This window comes from Chiloscyllium punctatum, chromosome 31 (genome assembly GCF_047496795.1).
Source record: "Chiloscyllium punctatum isolate Juve2018m chromosome 31, sChiPun1.3, whole genome shotgun sequence".
Lineage (NCBI taxonomy): Eukaryota > Metazoa > Chordata > Chondrichthyes > Orectolobiformes > Hemiscylliidae > Chiloscyllium > Chiloscyllium punctatum.
The window spans coordinates 66,552,044-66,579,836 of NC_092769.1; the positions used below are offsets into that span (position 1 = coordinate 66,552,044).

Genomic DNA, 27,793 nt, shown 5'->3' on the forward strand with positions numbered 1-27,793 from the left:
TGTCCTGCTTTTCATAGCAGGGCAATTTCCCATATTAGTGGGTAAATATCAGTGTTGTATCTGGACTAGAACAACTTGCCTAAGGAGCTGTCAACTTCTGAATGACAATTGCTGGCAATACACTTCTGGGTTCACAGCTTTTTTGGCATCAGATGTTTATTGATATTATGTGGAGTGCATTGGGGTGAAAACTGGCATCTGTAAGGTTGGGGACTTCCTCTGAGATGGATCGTTTCCTCAGTTTTCCTAGCTGGAGACGGGCTCACTTCTGATTCTGCAGAATCATTGAATCCCCCCGCATTGTAAGTGTCTCTTCTTTTAATTATTCACAGAGCACTGGCATCACTTGCAAGGACAGGAATCATTGTCCTCAGGAAATTGCTGTTGAGCTGCCCTTTTGAAAATAACTGACTGGTTTATCAGATCATTTCAGATGGCAGTCAAGTCTGGAATGGGTAAGGATGGCAGATCTCCCTCCCTGAAGGACAGTGGTGAATTGGATGGGTTTTTTTTTTAATGACAATCCAATGGTTTCAATGTCACCATTACTGAAACTAACTCTTTAATTCTAAGTATATTAATGAACTGAGTTTAAATTTTCCAGCTACAACGTGGGATTTGAACTCAAATCTGAATCATGAGATGAGGCCTCCAGATCATTAATCCAGTAGGCTACCACACAAACACCATTTGCTCCATCAGACGCATACAGTAGTGCTAGTCCCTCACTCAATGACCAGTTACAGCCCACGAAGAGGCTATTTGGCCCATTGTGTCTATGCGAGCTCTCTGTAGAGTAATCCAGTTAGTCACATATGTTGTATACCCTGTACACGTACTTCCTTCAAACGCTCAACCAATTGAAATCACAGTTTGTTTCTGTTTGTACTATCCTTGTAGGCAGTGAGTTCCCAGTTACTGCTGCTCCAATTCTATTCCTCTGTTTTAACCATACACCTCTAACTATTTTCCTCCAGTGTTTATCTAATTCCCTCTTGAGTACATGATTGGTTAAGCTTCGATAACCAGAGCACCCCTCGTTCCAATAACATTTTGATGAAAATTTCCTTTCTGACCTGCCTCTCTCTGTTTTAAGTGCTAATGCTAAATGTACATATTATTCTTGACATTCAACCAGTGAAGAAGATAATCGGTCTCAAAACCCTTGAAAGGTTTAAATAGATCCCCTCCTCTCATTCTGTCCAAGAACGTATCACTAGTTATCTTCCTTTCATCAGAGATGTATTTTCCTGCTTCCACCTCAGCAATGCTAGGCCCTAGGTTTCCCTTTGAATCCTCGCTGTATAAAGACATGCACCAGCAGCACTGTATGTTACAGCCCGACAATTTTACTAGTGTTTAACATAATTTACCAATGTGGTGGCCACTGGTAACCAGGTTGTGGAGCATCACTCTGTTCAAAACCTTAGTAACGTTCTTCCTATAACTCGTAAGTGGGTGGAAGCACCCTCTCAAGTTCGATAAGGCCCTTTTGATCAAGCTGCAAAGGATACATGGGAAGATGGTGAAGTGCTCTGTGGTAAATGGTTGTAACCTGTCCAGATTTCCAAGTACTGCACGGATAGCATCCTGCAACAAACCAATATCAATGTATTATAGCACGAGGTGACAGATTCTCAACTCACAGCATCCACACTGATTGCATTTTAATTATCCTTACCAATACTGTATCTTTTTCTTTATCAAGACGAGTGATTTTCTTGGGTTTTATTATTTGAGCATGATTATGAATTATACATTGTTACATGAATAACATTGGGGTTGGTTCGCTAAGTTGGCTTTTTGGCTTGGACTATGCTTCAGAATGATGCCAACATCACAGGTTCAATACCCATTCTGGCTGCGCAGACTTCTTCCCCTGCCCTCGAGAATTAATGGCAATGGCAAACCAGCACTGACAAGGAAATAGCGCAGGATAATGGATCAAGGGCCTGCCTTTCAGGAGAGCATACATACCATATTATTTAAAACTATTAAAAGCACAGTGTATGTTATCTTGGAGGTGGGCATAAACTAAGTCTTAAGAAACTTGTTACATCCAGGGTTGGTATTAAAGTTTATCACTGGATCGCTGAGTACAGTAACTGCTGCAGTACCTGATTTCAGCACTGACAGGAGCTATACTCTTCAAAAGGTGAGAAATGTTCGCATGCGACAGAAATATTCAATTTCAGTGTCACAGCAGATAAAGCTGTGTTGGAATAAAATTCACTTTTACAAAAAAACATTATCTTATCACAGCTCACCAAAACAACTCCCAATTAACCATAACTTGATTCATTAGCCTGGCCACGATTTCCCATTAGTGTGAAGAAACTATAAAGGTACACCGATGCAAAAGTAGGAAGGTAAGTTAGGAGTCAGGCCCAGACATCACGGGAGTGTCCTAAAGATGCAAGCTGTGAGCCCGTCACCAAGAGATAATTTCCTACTGGAGATTCAAGTTGGCTGAGCAGAATCCCTTTCATAGTCATGAGTCTGTGCCAAGTTGCAGCAATAACGAATTTGGGCCAGAGAGATTGTCCAGTGTCTGCATACCATGGCCCAGAGAGAGGGCTCTGTGTCTGGCCCAGAGAGAGGGCTCAGTGTCTATGCATCTGATCCAGAGCACAGAGAGGAAATCTGTGTCTGTGTATTTGAATTATAGAATCTCTACCGTGTGGAAACAAGCCACTAGGCCCAACAGGTCCACACCGGCCCTTCAAACAGTAACCCACTCAGACCTATTCCCCCACATTTCCCCTGACTAATGCACCTAATCTACATATCCCTGTACACTATGGGTGATTTAGCAGGGTGGCACGGTGGCTCAGTGGTTAGCACTGCTGCCTCACAGCGCCAGGGTCCCAGGTTCAATTCCAGCCTCAGGCAACTGTCTGTGTGGTGTTTGCACATTCTCCCCATGTCTGTGTGGGTTTCCTCCGGGTGCTCCAGTTTCCTCCCACAGCACCAAAGATGTGTAGGTGAATTGGTGGCCATGCTAAATTGCCCATAGTGTTATGTGCAATAGTCAGAGGGAAATGGGTCTGGGTAAACTGGTTGGGCCAAAGGGCCTGTTTCCACACTGTAGGAAATCTAATTCACCTAAACTGTACATCTTTGAATTGTGGGATGAACCTAGAGCAAACCCACACAGACACAGGGAGAATGTGCAAACTCCACACAGACAGTCGCCTGAGGCTGGAATCGAACTTGGGTCCCAGGCACCGTGAGGTAGCACTGTGCCACCGGGCTTTGTGTGTGCATATCAGACCCAGAGACAGGACAGTGTGTGTCTGGCCCAATGACAGGGCTCTGTGTCTGTGTGTGTGGCACAAAGACAGGGCTCTATGTTTGTGTGTCTGGCCCAGAGACAGGGCTCTGTGTTTTGTGTGTGACCCACAGAGAAGGCTCTGTGTCTATGTCTGACCCAGAGAGAGAGAGAGCTCTTTGTCTGACTAAGACAGTTGGCTGTGTATCTGTATCTGGCTGTGATGAAGGGCTTTTTCCCGAAACGTTGATTTTCCTGCTGCTCGGGTGCTGCCTGACCTACTGTGCTTTTCCAGCACCACTCTGATCTAAACTGTGTATCTGTGTTCCCTGGTCAAGAGGGCTCTGTGTCTAGTCCAGAAAGAGAGCTCTGTGTGTGTGTCAGATCCAGAGACAAAAGGCTGTGTGTCTGTGTTTCTCGTCCAGAGAAAGAGGACTCTGTGTTGTGTGTCTGGTCCAGAGTCAGAGTGCTCTGTGTCTGTGTGTGTGGCTCAGAGAGAGGGCTTTGTTTTTGTCTGTCTGGTCCAGAGACAGGGCTCTGTGTCTGTGTATACTGTCTCAGAGAAAGGGCTCTTTTTGTGTGTGTGTGTATTTGTCTGGTCCACAGGGAGAGGGCTCTGTGTTTGTATGTCTGAAACAATGGAGACGATTTGTGGAGGAAGAGTCCAGAGTGTGTTGCTGGAAAAGCACAGCAGGTCAGGCAGCATCCGAGGAGCAGGAGAATCGACGTTTCAGGCATCAGCCCTTCTTCAGGAATGAGCCGAGAGACAGGGCTCAGTGTCTGTATGTCTGGCCCAGAGACAGGGCTCAGTGTCTGGCCCAAAGATAGGCATAAAGATAGAGACACTGCCCTGACCCACAAGTTTAATTCCTGATGAAGGGCTTATGGCCGAAATGTCGATTCTCCTGCTCCTCGGTTACTGTCTGACCTGCTGTGCTTTTCCAGCACCACACTCTCGACTCTGATCTCCAGCACCTGTAGGCCTCACTTTCTCCTTCCTGTGGAGATATGCATGTTATGCTGATAAGGGGGCTAAAGACTTATGAAGAGATGTCAAATCTTGGCGTCAGCAGTAACATTATGTGCAATGATCTTGATGGCAGAATGATGATGTCCATCTCCACTGCCTGTCTGGAGAGAACTATTATGGAGCAGTAACTCCACCAGGGTCCTAAGGAAACTATTTGCCTTTAAAATGTGTTGCTGAGGTTTCATTCTGTCCAGTACTCTATGACATAGGGCAAATTTCCTCAGGCAAGCTTCCACGCTTTCCCTCTTTAATTATGTAACTGAGCTATGGGGCTCTTTTTTCTCAGGGAATAGCAGACAGGAGGAAGTGCTTGTCACTGGCAAGACCTTTTGGTTCCTCTGGCTGCATTTTTAAAATCCAGCAGCACAGCAGTCCAGATGCTGTCATGACGACACTGTCACTTTAACAAGGTCACTTTATGTTTGGGCTTTTTATCAAGAGAGGTCGTAAAGGCAGAGGTGTCAAAATGTCTCGGAAGCAAGCCTACTTTAACAATGGCAGGGGAGTGAAGAGTCCTCCTGGTTCAGGTTTTTCCTAGTTTGGTTTAGTTGTACCGCAGAAGCTGCTGCCGAGAAAATGCTCCATGCTTCAGCAGATGATCCCTGGCTGACTTTTCTCTCTGAAATCTCTCTGGCCTGTAAGAACCTGTGTCTGAATTTATCTTCTGCCAAGGGGTGCATTTATGGAATGTTACGGGAGTTGGAACAGCTGCTTAGTTAAGTCGCGATATCGTGTCGGTTGAGTTTTCAAATAGTTAAGTTAACCTAAATTCCGTTTTCTTTTGTTCATGTTTCAACTGCAGTCTTTAAAGAAAGTCTGTTTTTGCTTAAAGCAGAGTGGTTTGGCCAGCTGCATCAAACCTAGAATATTCCCTTCACATCAGCCTTTATAATAAGGAACAGTTAGGATCTAGGCTACCTTCTTGAAATATTTTGAGGGGGTCTGACCTGGTCCATAACACTGTAAGCCAGGAACCACTTCCCAAACTACAGTTCTTGACCATGTTGATCTTTCAAAGGAAAGGCAAGCTAACTCTCCATTGTCAGAAGGGATGCCCAGTAATGCCACAAGTAGGTCCATAATCTTCTGCACTCTCTACAGGTGAGTACCACCATATTCTCTCTGCTACATCATGCTTACAAACAGAGCATTCCCTCTAACTCTACCCCCAAGGCGTATGGACTACAGCTCTCAGTAGGTCCGCACAAGATCTCCCCACCACCACAAGCTGTCCCCTGACACTCAGAAGCAAGCAGAGGCTGACAGCCTGTAAGGTCAGTGAGTTCTAAGAAATTAGTGACAAGCAAACAGAGGCCAGCAGCCTCTAAATAAACACTAAAGGGAGTCAGTGCTTAGAACTCTGCGATGGAGGTGCCCCTGAGCACAAATCAACCTAGCAGAAGCAAGTCCATTAGCTCCAGAGTAAAGTGTTGAAGGCCTGAAGTGGTGTCTGAATTGATCTGAGAACAGGCTCGATGATTTTTGTGAGGCTGACAGTTTGCCGATGTGGATGGAAGGCGATGGACGACGTTGGCCATGGACTATGTTGGGATGTTGCACTTAGGGAGTGGCAATACAATGGCTGGGACAGACACTTGGCAAACTGCAGCTTCTGGGTACCTGTCTGATTTACATGTTGGGAATTTGCATTGTATAGTTTCTCGATTAAGGAGAGGGGAACTGCAGGTGGAACGTAAATAGGGCAAGTTGAGACTTCAATGAGTTGCAAATAACTTGGAAATAAGTTGGTCATTGCTAAGGGCAAAGAGGGGAAAATTGGGAAAACTCTTCTCGATGTTGAGAACCTAACTTATAAAAAACATTTTCACCCTATCTTGTCACCTTAGCAGGGAGGGGAAATTTTCAGCCAATGCAGCTGTGAGTAAAGAGTTCTTTCAGAAGATTCCTTGGTCTTAAGCAGTACTTTGGGAAACTAAGTGGAATCAAATCCCATAGACACGGCAAAACAAGTGCGTTTAATATCAGAGGAGAAAGGATACTCATGCAAAAAAAATTAGAATCAGATGCTGAACACCCAGACGAAAGATAGTTTTGATGTGTGGGAGGAAGAATACTTGCACAGAACATTGAAATCAGATGCAGAAACTGATGAACTCAAGCATGCATTGAGTGGATCTGTTTCATCAGAGCTCTACAAATACAGTGCACAGCCAGCAGTCTAAGCTGAGTTTACCAGCTGTGAACTTAATGGCACAGACACTGGAGAACAAATCCATTCAGTGCTTGGCAGTGTTCATTTTGTAATGGAAAAGGCTGAAACACTTCCCTATTTCTTTGTGAATGATATTCATGGAACATTGTCGCGTATTCCAGTTTTAAGAATAAGAGGGCACTTTGGTTCAGGGTGTCTTTTAACTGGGAGGAACAATAAGGAATGTAGTGGGAGTAGGAGATCGCACAGTGAGTGGGACAATCACTGATCTAGTGCATTCAGTTGAGTGAGTCCAGAAGGCTCCATAGTGCTGGGGGTTTAGGACATCTGCTCAGGGCTGGATGGGAACTTGGAGTGAGAGGGAGAGGATCCAGTTATTCATGTAAGTACCATCAACATAGTCTGGACTTTAAAAGAGATCCAGCTTAAATACAATGAGGAGCTAGGCACTAAACTAAGTCACAAAACCTCCTGAGCAATAATCTTTGTACTATTATTACTTGAAGAATGTACTAATTACAGAGGGAGCATAAGGTATTGCAATAAATACATCAAAGACTGCTGTGGAAGAAGTGGGTTCTGGTTTATGGAAAACTGGCATCTATAGTGGGGAGAGTTGGCGCTATACCATTGGGATGGTTTATGCCTGAATTGTGCTAGAACCAATGATCCAGCAAGCAATATATTAGGGAAGTAGAGAGGGCTTTAGATTAAACAATAGGAGTGAAGGAGCAGGTTTGGATTGACGTGGGAAATCAAAGGTCCAAGCAGTCCCCCTGGAATGGTTGCAAACGGGTTCCAGTCTTGAGTCCATTTGTACGGAAGTCTGAACACAATGCAGGACAATATAAAGCAGCTGTTCATAGTGAAGTGGGAGATGGCACAGGGCAGGGCGACACGATGCACATGGACACACAAGATGGCTGCTGAGACGTAAAATGGCCACTTGACACACAAGATGGCCACCGGACCACAATATGGAGAGAGACAGCAGAACAAACACACACACTGTCTGGGGCTACCAGAATGCCAGCACAATCTCTCACAACCTAGTTGATTAGTTTAAAGCAGGTAGGGGAGAGATTACACATGAGGAGCGTATACTGCCCGCCGAAGTGTCTGGGTCCAGCCAACACCTTTGATAGAAATGCTAACAGTCTGATACGGACTCAATACAAAGTGCTAATAGCCAGGGCTGCAGTACTCGTCCTTCTCAGGAAGTGTGATTGGCATGCATTACTAGAGCAACGGACGTCCGCACGTACATTGAAACTTACAATGTCTGCACTGAAACTGACAACAACCGTGCTGCAATTAACAAAGGCTGTGCTGGAACTAACATGAAACTATCAACGCTTCTGCATTGCTTACAACAAACAAACTATATTACAGAGGCAATAATCTCATCACTGACCTATTATATCACAAAATGTATAGAAGTATCTTGACATGTGGTCCGGGTCGAGAGAACTCTGTGCTGCTGGTGTCTTTCTCTCCCCGGAGCTCCGGTAGTCTCCTGTACAATAAACTCTGATGTTGAACCCAGACTCTGACTGCAAGGCTGGTGATTTTCCCCACAACAGTAGGTACAGGAAATGTTGGGCCTTTAAAATTACACCCTTGTACGGGATCACATTTGGAAGTACAAGCATTCGTAAGTTGGACATAGGTAAATGCAGTACCCCCTGTATCATAAAAGCAGGAATGCAAAATAATAATCTAGCAAATGAAGGTTAGGAAGAGATAGACAGAACCAACCTGAGAATATACAACACTAGATATTACAAAAACAACAAAAAGACAAAACTAAATGCTCTGTATCTGAATGCACATAGCATTCATCGCAAATTAAACAAAATGATAGTATGATTTAGTTTTATTTCAAATTCCTACAATGTAGAAACAGGCCATTTGGCCCAACAGGTCCATACCAACTCTCCGAAGAGTAACCCACCCAGACCCATCCCCCTACTACTCTGCATTTAATCCTGAGAAGTGCACTCACCTATACGCCCCTGAACACTATGGGCAATATTTTAGCATAGCTATTCAACTAACCTGCACGTCTTTGTACTGTGGGAGGAAACCGGAGGAGCAGACACAGGGAGAATGTACAAATTCCACACATACAGTCGCCCGAGGCTGGAGTCAAAACTGGGTCCCTGGTGCTATGAGGCAAAAGTGCTAACCTCTGAGCCACTAGTTGCAGGATGTTGTTATGATTTGGAAATTTGGATTTGAAAGAGGGGGAAAAATGCATTTTAGCTTTCAGTTCTGTAAAAGTGACTTGACGTAGGTTAGAAAGTCATCTTTTAACATTGCATTCAGACAGCTTCTTCAAGGAAAATTTGTGACTTATGTTAAATGACTATATCAACTACTTGGGAGTTAATTGATGAATTTTGTAGTTAAGTTTGATATCAGGGGCCACTAGTAGACTGAGCTCAGAAGAGCAGTTTCACACTAGCAGAAAGGCAGTTTAGTTTGGGGCAACCAATGCTTTCAAAGCTAGAAAGAAATCTTAAAATCATTTTTGCAGTTTAAGTAATCAAGGTTTTCCTTCCAGTTTAGCTAGTAAATGTCAGTGAAAAAGGTGGAAATGCTAGAAACATAACTGATGAATATTTAGAAAGTAATTGAAAGGAAATGCTTATAACCTCATCAATTAAATAAGAAATGAAAGAGATTCAATAGGAATGAGACTTCACTGGATTGATGTACTGTAAAGAATATTACTGGGAAAAGAGTTGAATTTTTCTTTGTTTATGCCAAGATCTTTCTAAATTATCTTATACAGTGCTTTGCTTTTTATTTTGTGTACTTTTGTTAAAAGGACACTGACAGACTATGCTTAGTGACTGTTTAGTGACTGACCACCATGGTAACCATTATTTAAAACGTATGATCTATCACTCTGAGATCTGATATATCCAGAATTAACTTCAGCTGGGATCATAACAATAATGCACACTGAAGAAAATACATATGATCTAATTTCTGTGACAGAGTTGGCTGAATGATGACAGGGATCGAGTCCTGAATATTGTGGGGTATATGACATTCAAGAAGAATAGGAAGCTGGGTAAAGGTGGAAGGAAAGCATTGTCAATCAAGGATGGAATGAATGCATTAATTAGGCATGATCTTGGTTCAGGAGATCGGGATATGGAATTGGTTTGGGTTGACCTTAGGAATAGTCAGAATGTTCTGGAACCAGCTAGACAGCAAATTATACTAGACTTGGTGGACTGTGTAATATGACAGGATTATTTCAAGACCTCAGAGTAAAGTAACCCCTCTGACTGAATTCACACTGAGTTTGAAAGGGAGACAGTGTTTGAGTTTGATCTATTGTTGTCACATATGCTGAGATACAGTGAAAAGTATCCTATATTGAGAGATTGAAGCAGACGAAGTGCATTAAGGTGGCAGAACAGAATGCAGAATACAATGTTACAGATGCAGGGAAGGTGCAGAAGACTGTTATTTTAGATTTAAATGAAGGCAATTATGTGTGCATGAAAGCTGAGTTAACTAAAGTGAACTGGCATCCTGGCTACGGAATTGATCAACTGAGGGCATTTAATGGGACATTTCAAAATAGTCAGAACAATTATATTTATAAGGGGAAAAGCCATCATCTAGGTTTATGGAAAGCAGCTAAGAAAAGCATTACACTTAAGAAAAAAATGTATAATTGCACAAAGTTGAGTGGCTATCAGATAACTGTACAGAATATACATTACAGCAGAGAATGCCTAATTATTAATAAGGATAAATAAATTAGAGTCTGAGAGGTAGCTAGCTAGAAAAACAGATAGCAAGATGTTTTATCTAGATGTAAAAATAAAAATGTCAATTGAGTGTTGCTTCTCCAGAGAATGAGAATGAGATGAAGAGGTCATTGTAGATAATAAGGAAACAGCAGACAAATGTAACAAATATTTTGCATTTGTCTTCACTATTGAGGATACAGAGACACTCTAATTATATTTGCAAATCAAGAAGTGAAAGGCAGTGTCAAACCTAATGAAATTACAATCTCGAGGCAAGCTGGTGGTGCCGTAGCTGACGAGTCCCCAGGTCCTGATGGACTTTATTCCAGGGTCTTAAAGGTGATGTTTAATGAGGTACTGGTGGGTTAGTATTGATTTTCCTATTTGCTAGATTCAGGAAAGTTTCCATCTGATTTGAAAGCAGCAAACATAACTCATCTGTTCGAGAAGGGTGTGGAAGGCAGGAAACACGGAAACTATATGCCAGTTACTTGAGGTCCATCTTGGGGATGTTGTCAGAATTGATCAATAGGAGTTTATAACTGGGCACTTAGAATAACCCAAGGTTTTTGGGAACAGCCATCGTGATTTTGTGAAGGGGAAAACGTGTTTAACTAATTTATTGAAGTTTTTATCAAGGAGTAACATACAGGACGCCTGTAGGCATAATGTTCTTGGATTTCCAGAAGGCATTTGATAAGGCATTGCATAAAATGTTACTGAACAAAGTAGCCGCGCATGGTGTAGGGGACTGGGGTGGCACAGTGGCTCAGTGGTTAACACTGCAGCTTCACAGCATCAGGGACCTGGGTCTGAATCCAGCCTCGGGCGACTCAGTGGCGTTTGCACGTTATCCCCGTGTCTGTGTGGGTTTTCTCCGGGTGCTCCAGTTTCTTTCCCACAATCCAAAGATGTGCAAGTTAGGTGAATTGGCCATGCTAAATTGCCTGTAGTGTTAGGTGCATTAGTCAGGGGAAATGCAGAGGAAATAAGGGAATGGATCTGGGTGGGTTACTCTTCGGAGGGTCGGTGTGGACTTGTTGGGCCGAAGGGCCTGTTTCCACACTGTAGGGATTCTAAGTAAGATTGGTTGGCTGGCAGAAAAGAAACAGTATCCTTAAATTGGTCTATTTCAGATTGGCAGGATGTGACAACGTGAAGTTTGTGCTGCAACCTCAGCTTCTTACAATATATATACTTAGATGGGAGAACAAAAGGATAGTAACTAAATTTGAAGGTGTGATGAGCCTGATCTTAAGAGTGGTTCTGTGCTGTTTCTCTTGCAGATGTGGTGGCGCCGAAATATCTCCTTCAGACAGGGAGTTGGTAAAGAGCTTTGAGTTCTCCCTGGGTGTTTTTTGTCTTTAAAAAAAATGATACAGAGGATTCATGAGTGGGCAGGATGAGGACTCACATAGACCCAGGAAGGCTTTTAGTTTTACTTTCAGTTAGAAGAGTCGTCCTACAGGTCAGCCGGATCAAAGAGTGTGCTTCATTGTTTCTTGTCTTTGTCCTCTTATCCATACAGCCCACCCTTCTCCCTGTCTGGCCAGGAATCGTTGATTTGACTTGGTTAGTCAGTGTGGCCAGAAAACCCAACTTCTACTGTGAATTCCGCTCAAATTCAGGGGAAATCATCACCTGGTCAAGATCTGTGAAATCCCCATTTTCAAAGATACCACCTTTCCCATTTCATTCTGGCAGTCTGTACATTTGAAATGAGTCTAACATCCTTCCCTTCTAATTTCCTGTACCTGTGTTCTGAAGTAGTGGAACATGGATTCCCTACCTCCAATTCTTGCCTGACTTGCTCTCTGTCGATCCCCATGTCCTCCCTGGGAAAACCAATGGAAAGAGAAATGATACACGGTAACAGTCAGGATTAACAGCTCTGGTTTTGCACATCTGTTTGAACAACTAGGTGCAGAATTACTGAGCCCAGGGGATAAAGAAAGCAATTTATCAGATTGAACTGTGGGTTTCCAAATTTTTCTGTGTCTCACCACACGCAAGGGCAGCAGTACGAGTTTGTGTGACAGAATAAAAAACGCATTGTTACAAAGAATTTAAATAATGAAGTGCTTCATAATGCAAGAGTGACTAGGATCGCCCACTCACCCAAAACTCACCAGCTTGGATTTGCATTTTGTGCAAATGTCTTTCAAGTGAAGAGAGACTGCTGCAGATAGTTCCAGTCAAGTAATTTGCATTCGGAGGAGGAAAGAGTCAAACAGTTGTGGGACTTGGGAGTTTTTTTTTTATTCGTTTGTGGGATGTAGACTTTTCTGGCTGGGCTGACACTCATTGCCCATCTTTAATTGTCCCCAGTGGTGGTGAACTGCCTTCTGCAACCCCTCACTCTAGTCCTATTAGGATGTCATGTTGAGGTTGTACAGGGCATTGTTGAGCCCTCTTCTGGAGTACTGGGTCCAGTTCTGGTCGTCCTGTTATAGGAAAGGTATTATCAAGCTGGAGAGGGTTCAGGAAAGATTTACCAGGATGTTGCTGGGAATGGAGGGTTTGAGTTATAAGGAGAGGCTGAATAGGTTGAGATTTTTTTCACTGGAGTATAGGAGGTTGAGAGGTGACCTTATTGAGATTTATCATCATGAGGGGTATAGATAAGGCGAATGGCCGGTCTCCTTTCCCTAGGGTGGGGAATTTCAAGACCACGGGATCTATTTTTAAAGTCAGAGGAGAAAGATTTTAAAAAATCATGAGGGGCATTTTTTTTGTTTTTACACAAAGAGTGGTTTGTGTGTGGAATGAACTTCCTGAGGAAGTGGTGGATGCAGGTACAGTTACAACATTTAAAAGACATTTAGGTAAGTAAATTAATATGAAATATTTGGAGGGATATGGGCCAAGCGTTGGCTGATGGGAATAGTTTAGTTTGGGATTATGGTCGCCATGGACTGACTGGACCGAAGGGTCTTTTCCATGTTGTGGATACACCACTGTTAGGGAGTTGGAGGTGGGTGAGGTTTGTTCCAGGATTTATAGAAATGCTATGCAGATGAAGTCACAAGGCAGCAAAAAAGCACAATCTGACTACATAACATGACAAAATAAAGGCTCCAGAAATGATCGTTTTTTTTTTTCCCTCACACTTCTTGAGTTCACTCCCCAATTGCTGGCCCAAATCATGGTGCTGTTATTGCCATCATGGGTAGGCCGAGAAGGTAGGTCCTGAATTCACCACAGCTGGATCAGGGATCGAATCCGGAGCTGGTGACACCAAATCGATCTACACCAGCCATCCAGGCCAACCAAACCATCACCCTGCTGCATTGCTGTAGCAGTGCACACCATTACATGCATGCTGTATCCCACAGCTATGGACACTGATAGTAGAAGCTCTGATTTCTTTCCATCAAATGGCTGACCAGCAATATCTGGATTTACAACCTGCCAATGGCCTCTGTTGTTAGGACTTAAAGGTGGATTCTCCAGCTCTCTGGCTGCATTATGTATGCAAGCTCCTTGGCCATCAACTCTTGAGATTGGGACTCGAGTCCCTGTCTCAGTGGAGACAAGGTCAAAAGTCACACAACATCAGGTTATAGTCCGACAGGTTTATTTGAGATCACAAGTGTTCAGAGCGCTGCCCCTTTGTCGGGTGAAGTGAGGAGAAGCATACAGGCACAGAATTTATAATCAGAGACCTCAAACAAATGGTGCGAGTGCAGTATCGACAGGTTGAATAATAGATCTCTGCAGGTAATCAAGAGTATCAGACAATCTGAGTAAAGTGTCAACAGCTGAACAGCATGCAAAGGGATGACCTATAATCTGATTAATTCAGGCAGACAGATAATTATAGAAAATTAGAAATATGATGGTGCTGGAGACAAACCAAGGGACTGGAATACTATGATACGTGTAAGAGTCACATTGCATGCCAAAGTAACAACTAATCCAAAAGTGACAAATCACACAACACCAAGTTATAGTCCAACAAGTTTAACTGGAAGCACTAGGAGCGGTGCTCCGAAAGCTAGTGTGCTTCCAGTTAAACCTGTTGGACTATAACGGTGTTGTGTGATTTGTCACTTTGTACATCCCAGTCCATCACCGGCATCCCAAATCAATCCAAAAGTGTGTAAACTAATTAAGATAGGTACTTGTTACTTTGGTTAGATCCTTGGCATACAATTCTTATACCTATCAGGTTATTCTAGTCACTCGATTTGTTTCCAACATCACTTTATTTTTAATTTTTTTGTAATTATCTCTCTGCCTCAATTCATCAGATTATACTGTAGATTATGCCTTCATATGCTATTCGGCTGTTGACACTTTAATCAGACTGTCTGACACTCTAGATTACCTGCAGAGATCTATTCTTCAGCCTGGACAGTCCACTCACACCATTTGTTTGAGGTCTCTGATTATAAGTTTTGTGCCTGTATGTTTCTCCTCGTTTCACCTAACAAAGGGCAGCATTCCGAAAGCTTGTGACTCCAAATAAACCAGGTGGACTATTGTTGTGGAATAGAGGGACTTAGGAGTACAAGTACATAGTCCTTTGAAAGCAGTGTTACAGGGAGACAGGGTGGTGAAGAAGGCATTTAGCTTGCTGGCCTTCATCGGTCTAGGCACTGAGTATAGGAGTTGGGATGCTATGTTATAGCCGTATAAGTCATTGGTGAGGCCACACTTGGAGTGCTGCATACAGTTTTGGTCACAGTGTTATAGGAAAGACATAGTTCAACTGGAAAGAGCGCAAAGAAGATTTACGAGGATGTTGCCAGGCCTGAGTTATAGGGAGAGGTTGGACTTCATTCCTTGGAATGAGGAGTGACCTTACTGATGTGTATAAAATCATAAGGGGTATAGATAGGATGAATGTATATAGTCTTTTTCCCAGGGACGGGGAATTGACAACTAGAGGGCGTAGGTTTAAGGTGAGAGGGGAAATGTTTAAGAAGATCTGAAGGGCAACTTATTCACACAGTGAGTGTACATGGAATGGGCTGCCAGAGAGAGTGATTGAGGCAGGTACAATAGCATCATTTAAAAAACATTTGGATAGGTACATGAATGAGAAGGGTTTAGAGGGATATGGACTAAATGCAGGCAATTGGAACTAGCTGAGTGGGGACCAGGGACCAGTTTTGGCCAAAGGGCCTGTTTCCATGTTATGACTATAACCTGGTGTCATGTGACCTCTGACCTTGTCCACCCCAGTCCAACATCAGTGGGGAGAGAGAGTGATGCTAACCAGACCAAGCCATGAATTCTTTGAGGTGGTAACGAGCAGGTTAGACCAAGGCGAGCCAATGGATATTATCTGTCTAGATTTCCAGTAGGCCTTTGATATGGTGCCGCACAGGAGGCTGCTGAGTAAGATAGGGGCCCATGGTGTTAGCGGTAAGGAAATAGCATGGATAGAAGATTAGCTGTGTGGAAGAAGGCAGGTTGAGTTAGTCGTTAGGAAAGCAAACACAATGTTGTCATTCATCTCGAGAAGTCCAAAACATAAAAGCAGGGATGTACTTCTGAGGCTTTATAAGGTCCTGGTCAAACCACATTTAGAGTACTGTGAGCAATTTTGGACCCATACATCAGGAAGGATGCATTGGTCCTGGAGTGGGTCCAGAGGACGTCCACAAGAACGGTTCCAGGAATGAAAGGCTTAACATATGAGGAATGTTTGAGGACTCTGGGACTATAATTAATGGAGTTTAGAAGGATGGGGAAGGGGGGGAATCTGATGAAACCTACAGAAAACTGAGTGGCCTAGACAGAGTGGACGTTGGGAAGATGCTTCCATTGGTAGGAGAAATGAGGACCTTACGGCATAGCTTAAGAATAAAGGGAAGAATTTAGAACGAAGATATGGAGAAACTTCTTCAGCCAGAAAGCGGGGAATCTATGGAATTCATTGCCACAGAAGGCTGCAGAAGCCAGGTCATTGAGTACGTTTAAAACTGAGATAGATAACTTCTTGACTGCCAAGGGGATCAAAGGTTACTGACAGAAAATGAGAAAATGGGGTTGAAAATCTTATCAGCCATGACTGAATGGTGCAGCAGACTTGATGGGCTGAATGGCCTAATTTCTGCTCCTTGTCTTAAGGTCTTACGGATGGATGGGTTAGTAATTTTGCAGATGAAACAAAGATCATGGAGTCATGGATAATGTAGAAGATTGTCAAGGGATACAGCAGGATATAGATCAGTTGCGAATATGGGCAGAGAAATGGCAGATGGAGTTTAATCCGAGCAAGTGTGAGGTGATAATGTTAAGGAAAAGTATACAGTTAATGGTAGGACACTTAACATGCTTGATATACAGAGGGATCTTGGGGTTCTAGTCCATAGCTCCCTGAAAGTGGCCACATAAGTAGACAGGGCTGTAAGAAAAGCGTATGGGAAGCTTGCCTTTATTGGTCAAGACACTGAGTACAAGAGACAGGAAGTGAGCTTATAAAAGTTTAGTTAGGCCGCCTTTTTAGAATATTGCATTCAATTCTGGTTGCCACACTACAGGAAGGACATGGAGGCTTTGTGAGAGGGTGCAGAAGAAGTTTGTCAGGATGCTGCCTGGATTAGAGGGTGTGAGCTAGAAGGAGAGACTGGAAAAATTGGAGCTGTTTCCTCGGGAAAAGCAGAAGGTGAGGGGAGACCCAATACAAGTTTATCAAATTTTGAGTGGCATAGATCAGGTTGACAGCAAGGATCTTTTATCAGAGTTGAAATGTGTCATACTAGAGGGCATGCATTTAAGGTAAGAGGGGAAAAGTTCAAAGGGAGATGTAAGAGGCAAGTCTTTTTACACAGAAGGTGCCCAGAACATTCTGTCTGGGGTAGTGCTGGAGACAGATACAGTGTAAGGGGCTTTTAGATAAGCACGTGAATAAGCAAGGAATGGTGGGATATGGACAGGCAGAAGGGATTACTTTAACATGGCATCATGTTTGGCACAACATTGCGCGGCAAAGGGTCTGTTCCTATGCTGTCCTGTTCTCTGTTCTATATTCTAAGCCAGCAAACCCAGCATGGAATGCAGTAGGTATATGATCATATGCAACAACCTATATCTATTTAACACCTTTTACCTTATAAACTCTGCAATGGTGCTTCACATGATATGGCGCTACAATGGAATCACACTGGACCAGTAATCCAGCTCAGGTCAATGCTCCCTGGACCTGGGTTCAATCTCAACTTGGCATTTAGAATATAAAGCCAGTCTCAGGACATAATAACTGTCATACAATCATTGATTCTTGTAAGAACCCATCGGGTTCACAATTGTCCTTTAGGAAAACCTGCCATTGTCACGTCAAAGGTTCCTCACGGCAAACTGGTTAGCAAGGTGAGATCACATAGAATACAGGGAGAACTAGGTATTTAGATGCAGAACTGGCTCAAAGATAGAAGACAGAGGGTGGTGGTGAAGGGTTGCTTTTCAGACAGGAGCCCTGTGACCAATGGTGTTCCACAAGGATCATAAGACCATAAGAGATAGGAGCAGAAATTAGGCCATTCAGCCGATCGAGTCTGCTCTGCCATTTAATCATGGTTGATAAGGTTTTCAAAGTTGAGAGTGTGATGCTGGAAAAGCACAGCAGGGTCAGGCAGCACCCGAGGAGTAGGATAATCGACGTTTTGGGCAAAAGCCCTTTATCAAGAATGGATTCCTGATGAAGGGCTTATGCCTGAACTGTTGATTCTCCTGCTCCTCGGATGCTGCCTGACCCGCTGTGCTTTTCCAGCACCACCCTCTCGACTCTGATCTCCAGCATCTGCAGTCTCTCACTTTCTCCTGATAAGGTTTCCAACCCCATTTTCCTGCTTTCTCCCCGTAACCCTCTAACCTCTTGGCAACCAAGAACTTATCTATCTCTGTTTTAAACGTACTCAATGATCTGGCCCCCACAGCCTTCTGTGGCAGTGAATTCCATAGATTCCCCACTCTCTTATCTCCATTTTAAAGGGTCTTCCCTTTACTCTTAACGTGTGCCCTTGTGCCTTCAGCTCTCCAGTCAATGCAAACATCTTCCCAATGTCCACTCTGTCCAGGCCTTTCTGAGCAAGGGTCATTGGACCTGAAACGTTAACTCTTTAACTATTTCTCTTCACAGATGTTGAGCTTTTCCGGCAATTCTTGTTTTTTTTTGTTTCTGATTTACAACATCTGCAGTTCTTTTGACTTTTCAATCAGCAGATTAGCTGAGCCAGAGGTGAAGTCCATTAAGAAGCTCACAAGTGGTGCAGCATTTTGAATACCCTCACCATTGTCTGAGGCTTGGTCTGCGATGTGAGAATCTCCTGGCTGTTGTATTGGAGAAGCCCCTTACACTGTATCTGTCTCCAGCACTACTGAGGCAGCCAAACCATGAGGAAGTTGGTACAAAGTCCTGAACTTACTTGATGTGGTAGCTGTAACGCATCTTCAGTTTGTAGACAGTCCTTCCTGCATGGACAAACCTGGTCGCGGGTAGCGGATAGGTGAATGCTTTCAGAGGCATTGGGAACACTGCAGGAATTCTACAAGAATAAAGCAAGGGTCAACCTTCAGGAAGAACGCCAAGGGCTTTGCTGGAATGACGGACCAGATATAAGTGGGGAGAAGGGGGCGGTTAAGGGTAGAAAAGACTAAGAGAACATTTAATAAAATTTTTGAAACTTAATACTGCAACAGAGTAGCAGCAGAAGGGTGATAAACAGAAGATGCAGATTTAAGGCAAATGACAAATGAAGCAGAGGGGAATTGGGAAAGATTTATATAGCCATTTTCATGACTTCGGGGCATTTCAAAGTGCCTCACGGTAAATTAAGTACTATTTGAAGTATATAAAAGCCACCCTTGTCCGAGAGGATCATTAGAGCGGGGGGAGGAGGGGTGTGGGGTGGGGGGGGAGAGGAGGTGAGAGACGGGGGGGGGGGGGGGGGCGAGAGAGGGGGGAGGGGGGAGAGAGAGGGGGCAAGGGGGGAGGGGGGGTGAATGTGGAGAGAGAGAGGGGAGGAGGGGTGTGGGGGGTGGGGAGAGAGATGGGAGAGAGAGGAGAGGGGGAGAGAGCAGGAGAGGGGGAGAAAGGGGAGATAAAGGGAGGGAGAGAGAGTGGGGTGGAGAGAGACGGGGAAGAGAGAGAGAGGAGGGGGAGAGAGAGTGGGGGGAGGAGGGAAAGAGAGTGGGGAGGGGGAAGAGAGAGTGGGGAGGGGGGGAGAGAGGGGAGAGAAAGGGAGGGGGAGAGAGTGGGGGGGGAGAGAGACGGGGGAGAGAGAGACAGAAGGGGGACAGAAAGGCAGGACAGAGAAAGAGGGAGGGAGGGGGAAGAGAGAGTGGGGAGAGAGAGGGGGTAGAGAGGGGGGAGAGAGAGAGGTGGGGAGAGAAGAGGCAGGGAGAGATAGAGATGGGGCAGAGAAAGAGGGAAGAGAGAGAGAGGGGGGAGAGAGAGATAGAGAGGGGCGGGGGGGAGATAGAGATTGGGGGGGTGCAGAGAGAGAGGAAGGGGAGGGAGAGAGAGAGATGACTGGTGATTTAACCTGAGGGTCACCACACCCCAGGTAAGGGGGGAGGTTGAGAAGGAGAACCCTTCATGGTAAACTCAGCCGGTGCAGGAACCGAACCCACGCGGTTAGCGGCACAAACTAGAGAACTGAGCTGATGGGCCCCTACACCTGAAAAAGCAGTCACTGTTGTATTGGAGAGAACCATGGCTTCATATAATTTGTGCACAGTCAGCTCCCAGTAACGGCGAAGCTGTAGGCACCGGATAATTTGCTTCGGCCGGCTGAGGGATAAACACTGGGCTGAGGGCACCCTGGAGGATGGGCGAGGGCAGACGGAGCCAGGGTTGACCACCTCACCTGAAAGGCAGCGCCTCTAACAGTTCAGCATTCCCTCAGTCCTGCCCCTGAGGGGTGCCAGCCTGGAATTGTGCCCCCTCAAACCCAGCATGGGACACGGTGCTGTGGATTTGGGAGTGAGGTGTGCGACCAACCCCACCAAGTTGCGCAGCGAGGAGGTCAGAGGTGAAAGGGCATCGGAAACAGGTTCAACCGTGACCTACCAAAGTAAATCGGATAAAATGAGAGCAATAGAAAAGCAAGGGGGGATCTTCGACAGACTTTTCAAAGAGAAACTGTGAGAAAGGGAAGGGAGGGTGATGGTGCCCTGCACTCGATGCCGTGGGGTATTATTTAACCGTTAGCCTCAGTGTGAAGATGACAGCAGGAATCCACAGATTCATTCAGTGTCCCACAGTCTAAATTAAATTGGGAACCATCAGCACCAACCACCACTGTAGAATTCTTAAAACCACTTTTTCCTGGCAGACATGAGGGATCTGTTAGTGCCCACAGCCCCTGACACGGGGACCTGTTAGTGCCCACACCCTGACACGGGGATCTGTTAGTGCCCACACCCCCTGACACGGGGATCTGTTAGTGCCCACACCCTGACACGGGGATCTGTTCGTGCCAACGCCCCCTGACACGGGGATCTGTTAGTGCCCACACCCCCTGACACGGGGATCTGTTAGTGCCCACACCCCCTGACACGGGGTTCTGTTAGTGCCCACACCCCCTGACACGGGGATCTGTTAGTGCCCACACCCCCTGACACGGGGATCTGTTCGTGCCCACACCCCCTGACACGGGGATCTGTTAGTGCCCACATCCCCTGACACGGGGATCTGTTAGTGCCCACACCCCCTGACACGGGGATCTGTTAGTGCCCACACCCCCTGACACGGGGTTCTGTTATTGCCCACACCCCCTGACACGGGGATCTGTTAGTGCCCACACCCCCTGACACGGGGATCTGTTAGTGCCCACACCCCCTGACACGGGGATCTGTTAGTGCCCACATCTCCTGACACGGGGATCTGTTAGTGCCCACATCCCCTGACACGGGGATCTGTTAGTGCCCACATCTCCGGACACGGGGATCTGTTAGTGCCCACATCCCCTGACACGGGGATCTGTTAGTGCCCACATCTCCTGACACGGGGATCTGTTCGTGCCCACACCCCCTGACACGGGGATCTGTTCGTGCCCACACCCCCTGACACGGGGATCTGTTCGTGCCCACACCCCCTGACACGGGGATCTGTTAGTGCCCACATCTCCGGACACAGGGATCTGTTCGTGCCCACACTCCCTGACACGGGGATCTGTTCGTGCCCACACCCCCTGACACGGGGATCTGTTAGTGCGCACATCCCCTGACACGGGATCTGTTAGTGCGCACATCTCCTGACACGGGGATCTGTTAATGCCCACACCCCCTGACACGGGGATCTGTTAGTGCCCACATCCCCTGACACGGGGATCTGTTAGTGCCCACATCCCCTGACACGGGGATCTGTTAGTGCCCACACCCTGACACGGGGATCTGTTAGTGCCCACACCCCCTGACACGGGGATCTGTTCGTGCCCACAACACCTGACACGGGGATCTGTTAGTGCCCACACCCTGACACGGGGATCTGTTAGTGCCCACACCCCCTGACAAGGGGATCTGTTAGTGCCCACACCCCCTGACATGGGGATCTGTTAGTGCCCACATCTCCGGACACGGGGATCTGTTAGTGCCCACATCCCCTGACACGGGGATCTGTTAGTGCCCACACCCCCTGACACGGGGATCTGTTAGTGCCCACATCCCCTGACACGGGGATCTGTTAGTGCCCACGTCTCCTGACACGGGGATCTGTTAGTGCCCACGTCCCCTGACACGGGGATCTGTTAGTGCCCACACCCCCTGACACGGGGATCTGTTACTGCCCACACCCCCTGACACGGGGATCTGTTAGTGCCCACACCCCCTGACACGGGGATCTGTTAGTGCCCACACCCCCTGACACGGGGATGTGTTAGTGCCCACATCCCCTGACACGGGGATCTGTTAGTGCCCACACCCTGACATGGGGATCTGTTAGTGCCCACATCCCCTGACACGGGGATCTGTTAGTGCCCACATCCCCTGACACGGGGATCTGTTAGTGCCCACACCCCCTGACACGGGGATCTGTTAGTGCCCACACCCCCTGACACAGGGATCTGTTAGTGCCCACATCCCCTGACACGGGTATCTGTTAGTGCCCACATCCCCTGACACGGGGATCTGTTAGTGCCCACACCCCCTGACACGGGGATCTGTTAGTGCCCACACCCCCTGACACGGGGTTCTGTTATTGCCCACACCCCCTGACACGGGGATCTGTTAGTGCCCACACCCCCTGACACGGGGATCTGTTAGTGCCCACACCCCCTGACACGGGGATCTGTTAGTGCCCACATCTCCTGACACGGGGATCTGTTAGTGCCCACATCTCCTGACACGGGGATCTGTTAGTGCCCACATCCCCTGACACGGGGATCTGTTAGTGCCCACATCTCCGGACACGGGGATCTGTTAGTGCCCACATCCCCTGACACGGGGATCTGTTAGTGCCCACATCTCCTGACACGGGGATCTGTTCGTGCCCACACCCCCTGACACGGGGATCTGTTCGTGCCCACACCCCCTGACACGGGGATCTGTTCGTGCCCACACCCCCTGACACGGGGATCTGTTAGTGTCCACATCTCCGGACACGGGGATCTGTTCGTGCCCACACTCCCTGACACGGGGATCTGTTCGTGCCCACACCCCCTGACACGGGGATCTGTTAGTGCGCACATCCCCTGACACGGGATCTGTTAGTGCGCACATCTCCTGACACGGGGATCTGTTAGTGCCCACACCCCCTGACACGGGGATCTGTTAGTGCCCACACCCCCTGACAAGGGGATCTGTTAGTGCCCACACCCCCTGACATGGGGATCTGTTAGTGCCCACATCTCCGGACACGGGGATCTGTTAGTGCCCACATCCCCTGACACGGGGATCTGTTAGTGCCCACACCCCCTGACACGGGGATCTGTTAGTGCCCACATCCCCTGACACGGGGATCTGTTAGTGCCCACGTCTCCTGACACGGGGATCTGTTCGTGCCCACGTCCCCTGACACGGGGATCTGTTAGTGCCCACGTCCCCTGACACGGGGATCTGTTAGTGCCCACACCCCCTGACACGGGGATCTGTTACTGCCCACACCCCCTGACACGGGGATCTGTTAGTGCCCACACCCCCTGACACGGGGATCTGTTAGTGCCCACACCCCCTGACACAGGGATGTGTTAGTGCCCACATCCCCTGACACGGGGATCTGTTAGTGCCCACATCCCCTGACACGGGGATCTGTTAGTGCCCACACCCCCTGACACGGGGATCTGTTCGTGCCCACATCCCCTGACACGGGGATCTGTTAGTGCCCACACTCCCTGACACGGGGATCTGTTAGTGCCCACACCCCCTGACACTGGGATCTGTTAGTGCCCACACCCCCTGACACGGGGATCTGTTAGTGCCCACATCCCCTGACACGGGGATCTGTTAGTGCCCACACCCCCTGACACGGGGATCTGTTAGTGCCCACACCCCCTGACACGGGGATCTGTTAGTGCCCACACCCCCTGACACGGGGATCTGTTAGTGCCCACACCCCCTGACACGGGGATATGTTAGTGCCCACACCCCCTGACACGGGGATCTGTTAGTGCCCACACCCCCTGACACGGGGATCTGTTAGTGCCCACTCCCCCTGACACGGGGATCTGTTAGTGCCCACATCCCCTGACACGGGGATCTGTTAGTGCCCACACCCCCTGACACGGGGATCTGTTAGTGCCCATACCCCCTGACACGGGGATCTGTTAGTGCCCATACCCCCTGACATGGGGATCTGTTAGTGCCCACACCCCCTGACACGGGGATCTGTTAGTGCCCACACCCCCTGACACGGGGATCTGTTAGTGCCCACACCCTGACACGGGGATCTGTTAGTGCCCACACCCTGACACGGGGATCTGTTAGTGCCCACATCCTCTGACACGGGGATCTGTTAGTGCCCACATCCCCTGACACAGGGATCTGTTAGTGCCCACACCGCCTGACACGGGGATCTGTTAGTGCCCACATCCCCTGACACGGGGATCTGTTAGTGCCCACATCCCCTGACACGGGGATCTGTTAGTGCCCACATCCCCTGACACGGGGATCTGTTAGTGCCCACACCCCCTGACACGGGGATCTGTTAGTGCCCACATCCCCTGACACGTGGATCTGTTAGTGCCCACATCTCCGGACACGGGGATCTGTTAGTGCCCACACCCCCTGACACGGGGATCTATTAGTGCCCACACCCCCTGACACGGGGATCTATTAGTGCCCACATCCCCTGACACGGGGATCTATTAGTGCCCACACCCCCTGACACAGGGATCTATTAGTGCCCACACCCCCTGACACGGGGATCTATTAGTGCCCACACCCCCTGACACGGGGATCTATTAGTGCCCACATCCCCTGACACGGGGATCTATTAGTGCCCACACCCCCTGACACGGGGATCTATTAGTGCCCACATCCCCTGACACGGGGATCTATTAGTGCCCACACCCCCTGACACGGGGATCTATTAGTGCCCACATCCCCTGACACGGGGATCTATTCGTGCCCACACCCCCTGACACGGGGATCTATTAGTGCCCACATCCCCTGACACGGGGATCTATTAGTGCCCACATCCCCTGACACGGGGATCTGTTAGTGCCCACATCCCCTGACACGGGGATCTGTTAGTGCCCACACCCCCTGACACGGGGATCTATTAGTGCCCACACCCCCTTACACGGGGATCTATTTGTGCCCACATCCCCTGACACGGGGATGTGTTAGTGCCCACATCCCCTGACACGGGGATCTGTTAGTGCCCACACCCCCTGACACGGGGATCTGTTAGTGCCCACACCCCCTGACACGGGGATCTGTTAGTGCCCACACCCCCTGACACGGGGATCTGTTCGTGCCCACACCCCCTGACACGGGGATCTGTTAGTGCCCACATCCCCTGACACGGGGATCTGTTAGTGCCCACATCCCCTGACACAGGGATCTGTTAGTGCCCACACCCCCTGACACGGGGATCTGTTAGTGCCCACACCCCCTGACACGGGGATCTGTTAGTGCCCACACCCTGACACGGGGATCTGTTAGTGCCCACACCCCCTGACACGGGGATCTGTTAGTGCCCACATCCCCTGACACGGGGATCTGTTAGTGCCCACATCCCCTGACACAGGGATCTGTTAGTGCCCACACCCCCTGACACGGGGATCTGTTAGTGCCCACATCCCCTGACACGGGGATCTGTTAGTGCCCACACCCCCTGACACGGGGATCTATTAGTGCCCACATCCCCTGACACGGGGATCTATTTGTGCCCACATCCCCTGACACGGGGATCTGTTAGTGCCCACATCCCCTGACACGGGGATCTGTTAGTGCCCACACCCCCTGACACGGGGATCTGTTAGTGCCCACACCCCCTGACACGGGGATCTGTTAGTGCCCACACCCCCTGACACGGGGATCTGTTCGTGCCCACACCCCCTGACACGGGGATCTGTTAGTGCCCACATCCCCTGACACAGGGATCTGTTAGTGCCCACACCCCCTGACACGGGGATCTGTTAGTGCCCACACCCCCTGACACGGGGATCTGTTAGTGCCCACACCCCCTGACACGGGGACCTGTTAGTGCCCACACCCTGACACGGGGATCTGTTAGTGCCCACATCCCCTGACACGGGGATCTGTTAGTGCCCACACCCTGACACGGGGATCTGTTAGTGCCCACACCCCCTGACACGGGGACCTGTTAGTGCCCACATCCCCTGACACGGGGACCTGTTAGTGCCCACACCCCCTGACACGGGGATTTGTTAGTGCCCACACCCCCTGACACGGGGACCTGTTAGTGCCCACATCCCCTGACACGGGGATCTGTTCGTGCCCACATCCCCTGACACGGGGATCTGTTAGTGCCCACACCCCCTGACACGGGGACCTGTTAGTGCCCACACCCTGACACAGGGATCTGTTAGTGCCCACACCCCCTGACACGGGGATCTGTTAGTGCCCACACCCTGACACGGGGATATGTTAGTGCCCACATCCCCTGACACAGGGATCTGTTAGTGCCCACACCCCCTGACACGGGGACCTGTTAGTGCCCACACCCTGACACGGGGATCTGTTAGTGCCCACACCCCCTGACACGGGGACCTGTTAGTGCCCACACCCTGACACGGGGATCTGTTAGTGCCCACACCCCCTGACACGGGGACCTGTTAGTGCCCACACCCCCTGACACGGGGATCTGTTAGTGCCCACACCCCCTGACACGGGGATCTGTTAGTGCCCACACCCCCTGACACGGGGATCTGTTAGTGCCCACACCTCAAACAGAGGAGATCCGTTAGCCCCGCCCCTTTGATCCCAGTGACCGTTGGTCCCGCGCCTGTCACTAGTGACCTTTGACCCCGCCATCTGATTCGGGAGATGACTTCGTCCTGCCTCCTGACGCGGGAGATCTTTTCCTCTCTGCTCCACCCCCCACGACGTCAGAAATCCGTTAACCACGCCCCTGAACTGGGGAGCCGTTAGCCCCGCCCCATGACGTAAGAATTGCGTTCATCCCGCCCCTGAACCGGGAGAGCCGTTAGCCCCGCCCTCTGACGTATAAAATCATTTAACCCCGCCCCTGACGCTGTTGATCCGTTAGCCACGCCCCCTGACGCGTGCACCCCTTTGCACCGCCCCAGACACGGGAGATCCGTTAGCCCCACCCCGTGACGCTCGTGATGAGTTAACCCCGCCCCCTTGAGCCGGGAGACCCGTTAGCCCCGCCCCCTGACTGGAGGCGGGAATTCCTTGTCACGTGTTTGAGGGGTCACTGCTGCCAACAGGATGGAGAGGGTGACCATTCCCCATGGGAATCCATTGGGAGGATGGATCTATCAAAGAAATTGTGTTCAACTAAGTCAAAGGTCACAGGAACACCCAGTTATGGTCCAACAGGTGTAACTGAGACCATTAGCATTCAATAGACAATAGACAATAGATGCAGGAGTAGGCCATTCAGCCCTTCGAACCTGCACCGCCATTCAATATGATCATGGCTGATCATTCCCAATCAGTATCCTGTTCCAGCCTTATCTCCATAACCCTTGACTCCACTATCTTTAAGAGCTCTATCCAATAAGGAGCCCCTGCCCCTTACTCAGGCAGCTCCTGAGGGAGAATACACCGGGCAGAGAGTTAAAAATCACACAACACCAGGTTATAGTCCAACAGGTGTAATTGGAAGCACACTAGCTTTCGGAGCGACGTTCCTTCATCAGGTGATTGTCCACCTGAGCGTCGCTCCGAAAGCTAGTGTGTTTCCAAATAAACCTGTTGGACTATAACCTGGTGTTGGGTGATTTTTAACTTTGTACACCCCAGTCCAACATCGGCATCTCCGAATCATCGGGCAGAGAATCTTTTACTGATACATTCAGTCTCCAACGTATTCTCTCTCACTAGCTGCTGGAAGGCGTGGGAGATCCAAAAGCTGGCGGTTTCAGATAAACCCGTTGGACGATAACCCGGTGTCGTGTGACTTTTGACTTTGTCCACCTCCGCTCCGTGTTAAACTA

The 27,793-nt window shown here is 48.3% G+C and overlaps 1 protein-coding gene across 1 annotated transcript in view; it reads right to left on the reverse strand.

Annotated features, from left to right (window-relative positions):
• LOC140457008 (membrane-anchored junction protein) overlaps positions 1–26,594 on the reverse strand; it is a 39,718-nt gene extending 13,124 nt beyond the window's left edge. The window contains exons 1-4 of the mRNA XM_072550906.1: positions 26,553–26,594; positions 18,629–18,748; positions 12,040–12,085; positions 1,515–1,590 (exon numbers count right to left, since the gene is read on the reverse strand). Coding sequence (XP_072407007.1) covers positions 1,515–1,590; positions 12,040–12,085; positions 18,629–18,729 — 223 coding nt within the window. The 5' untranslated portion in view covers positions 18,730–18,748; positions 26,553–26,594. The remainder of the gene's footprint in view (positions 1–1,514; positions 1,591–12,039; positions 12,086–18,628; positions 18,749–26,552) is intronic.
• Positions 26,595–27,793: the final 1,199 nt, after the last annotated feature.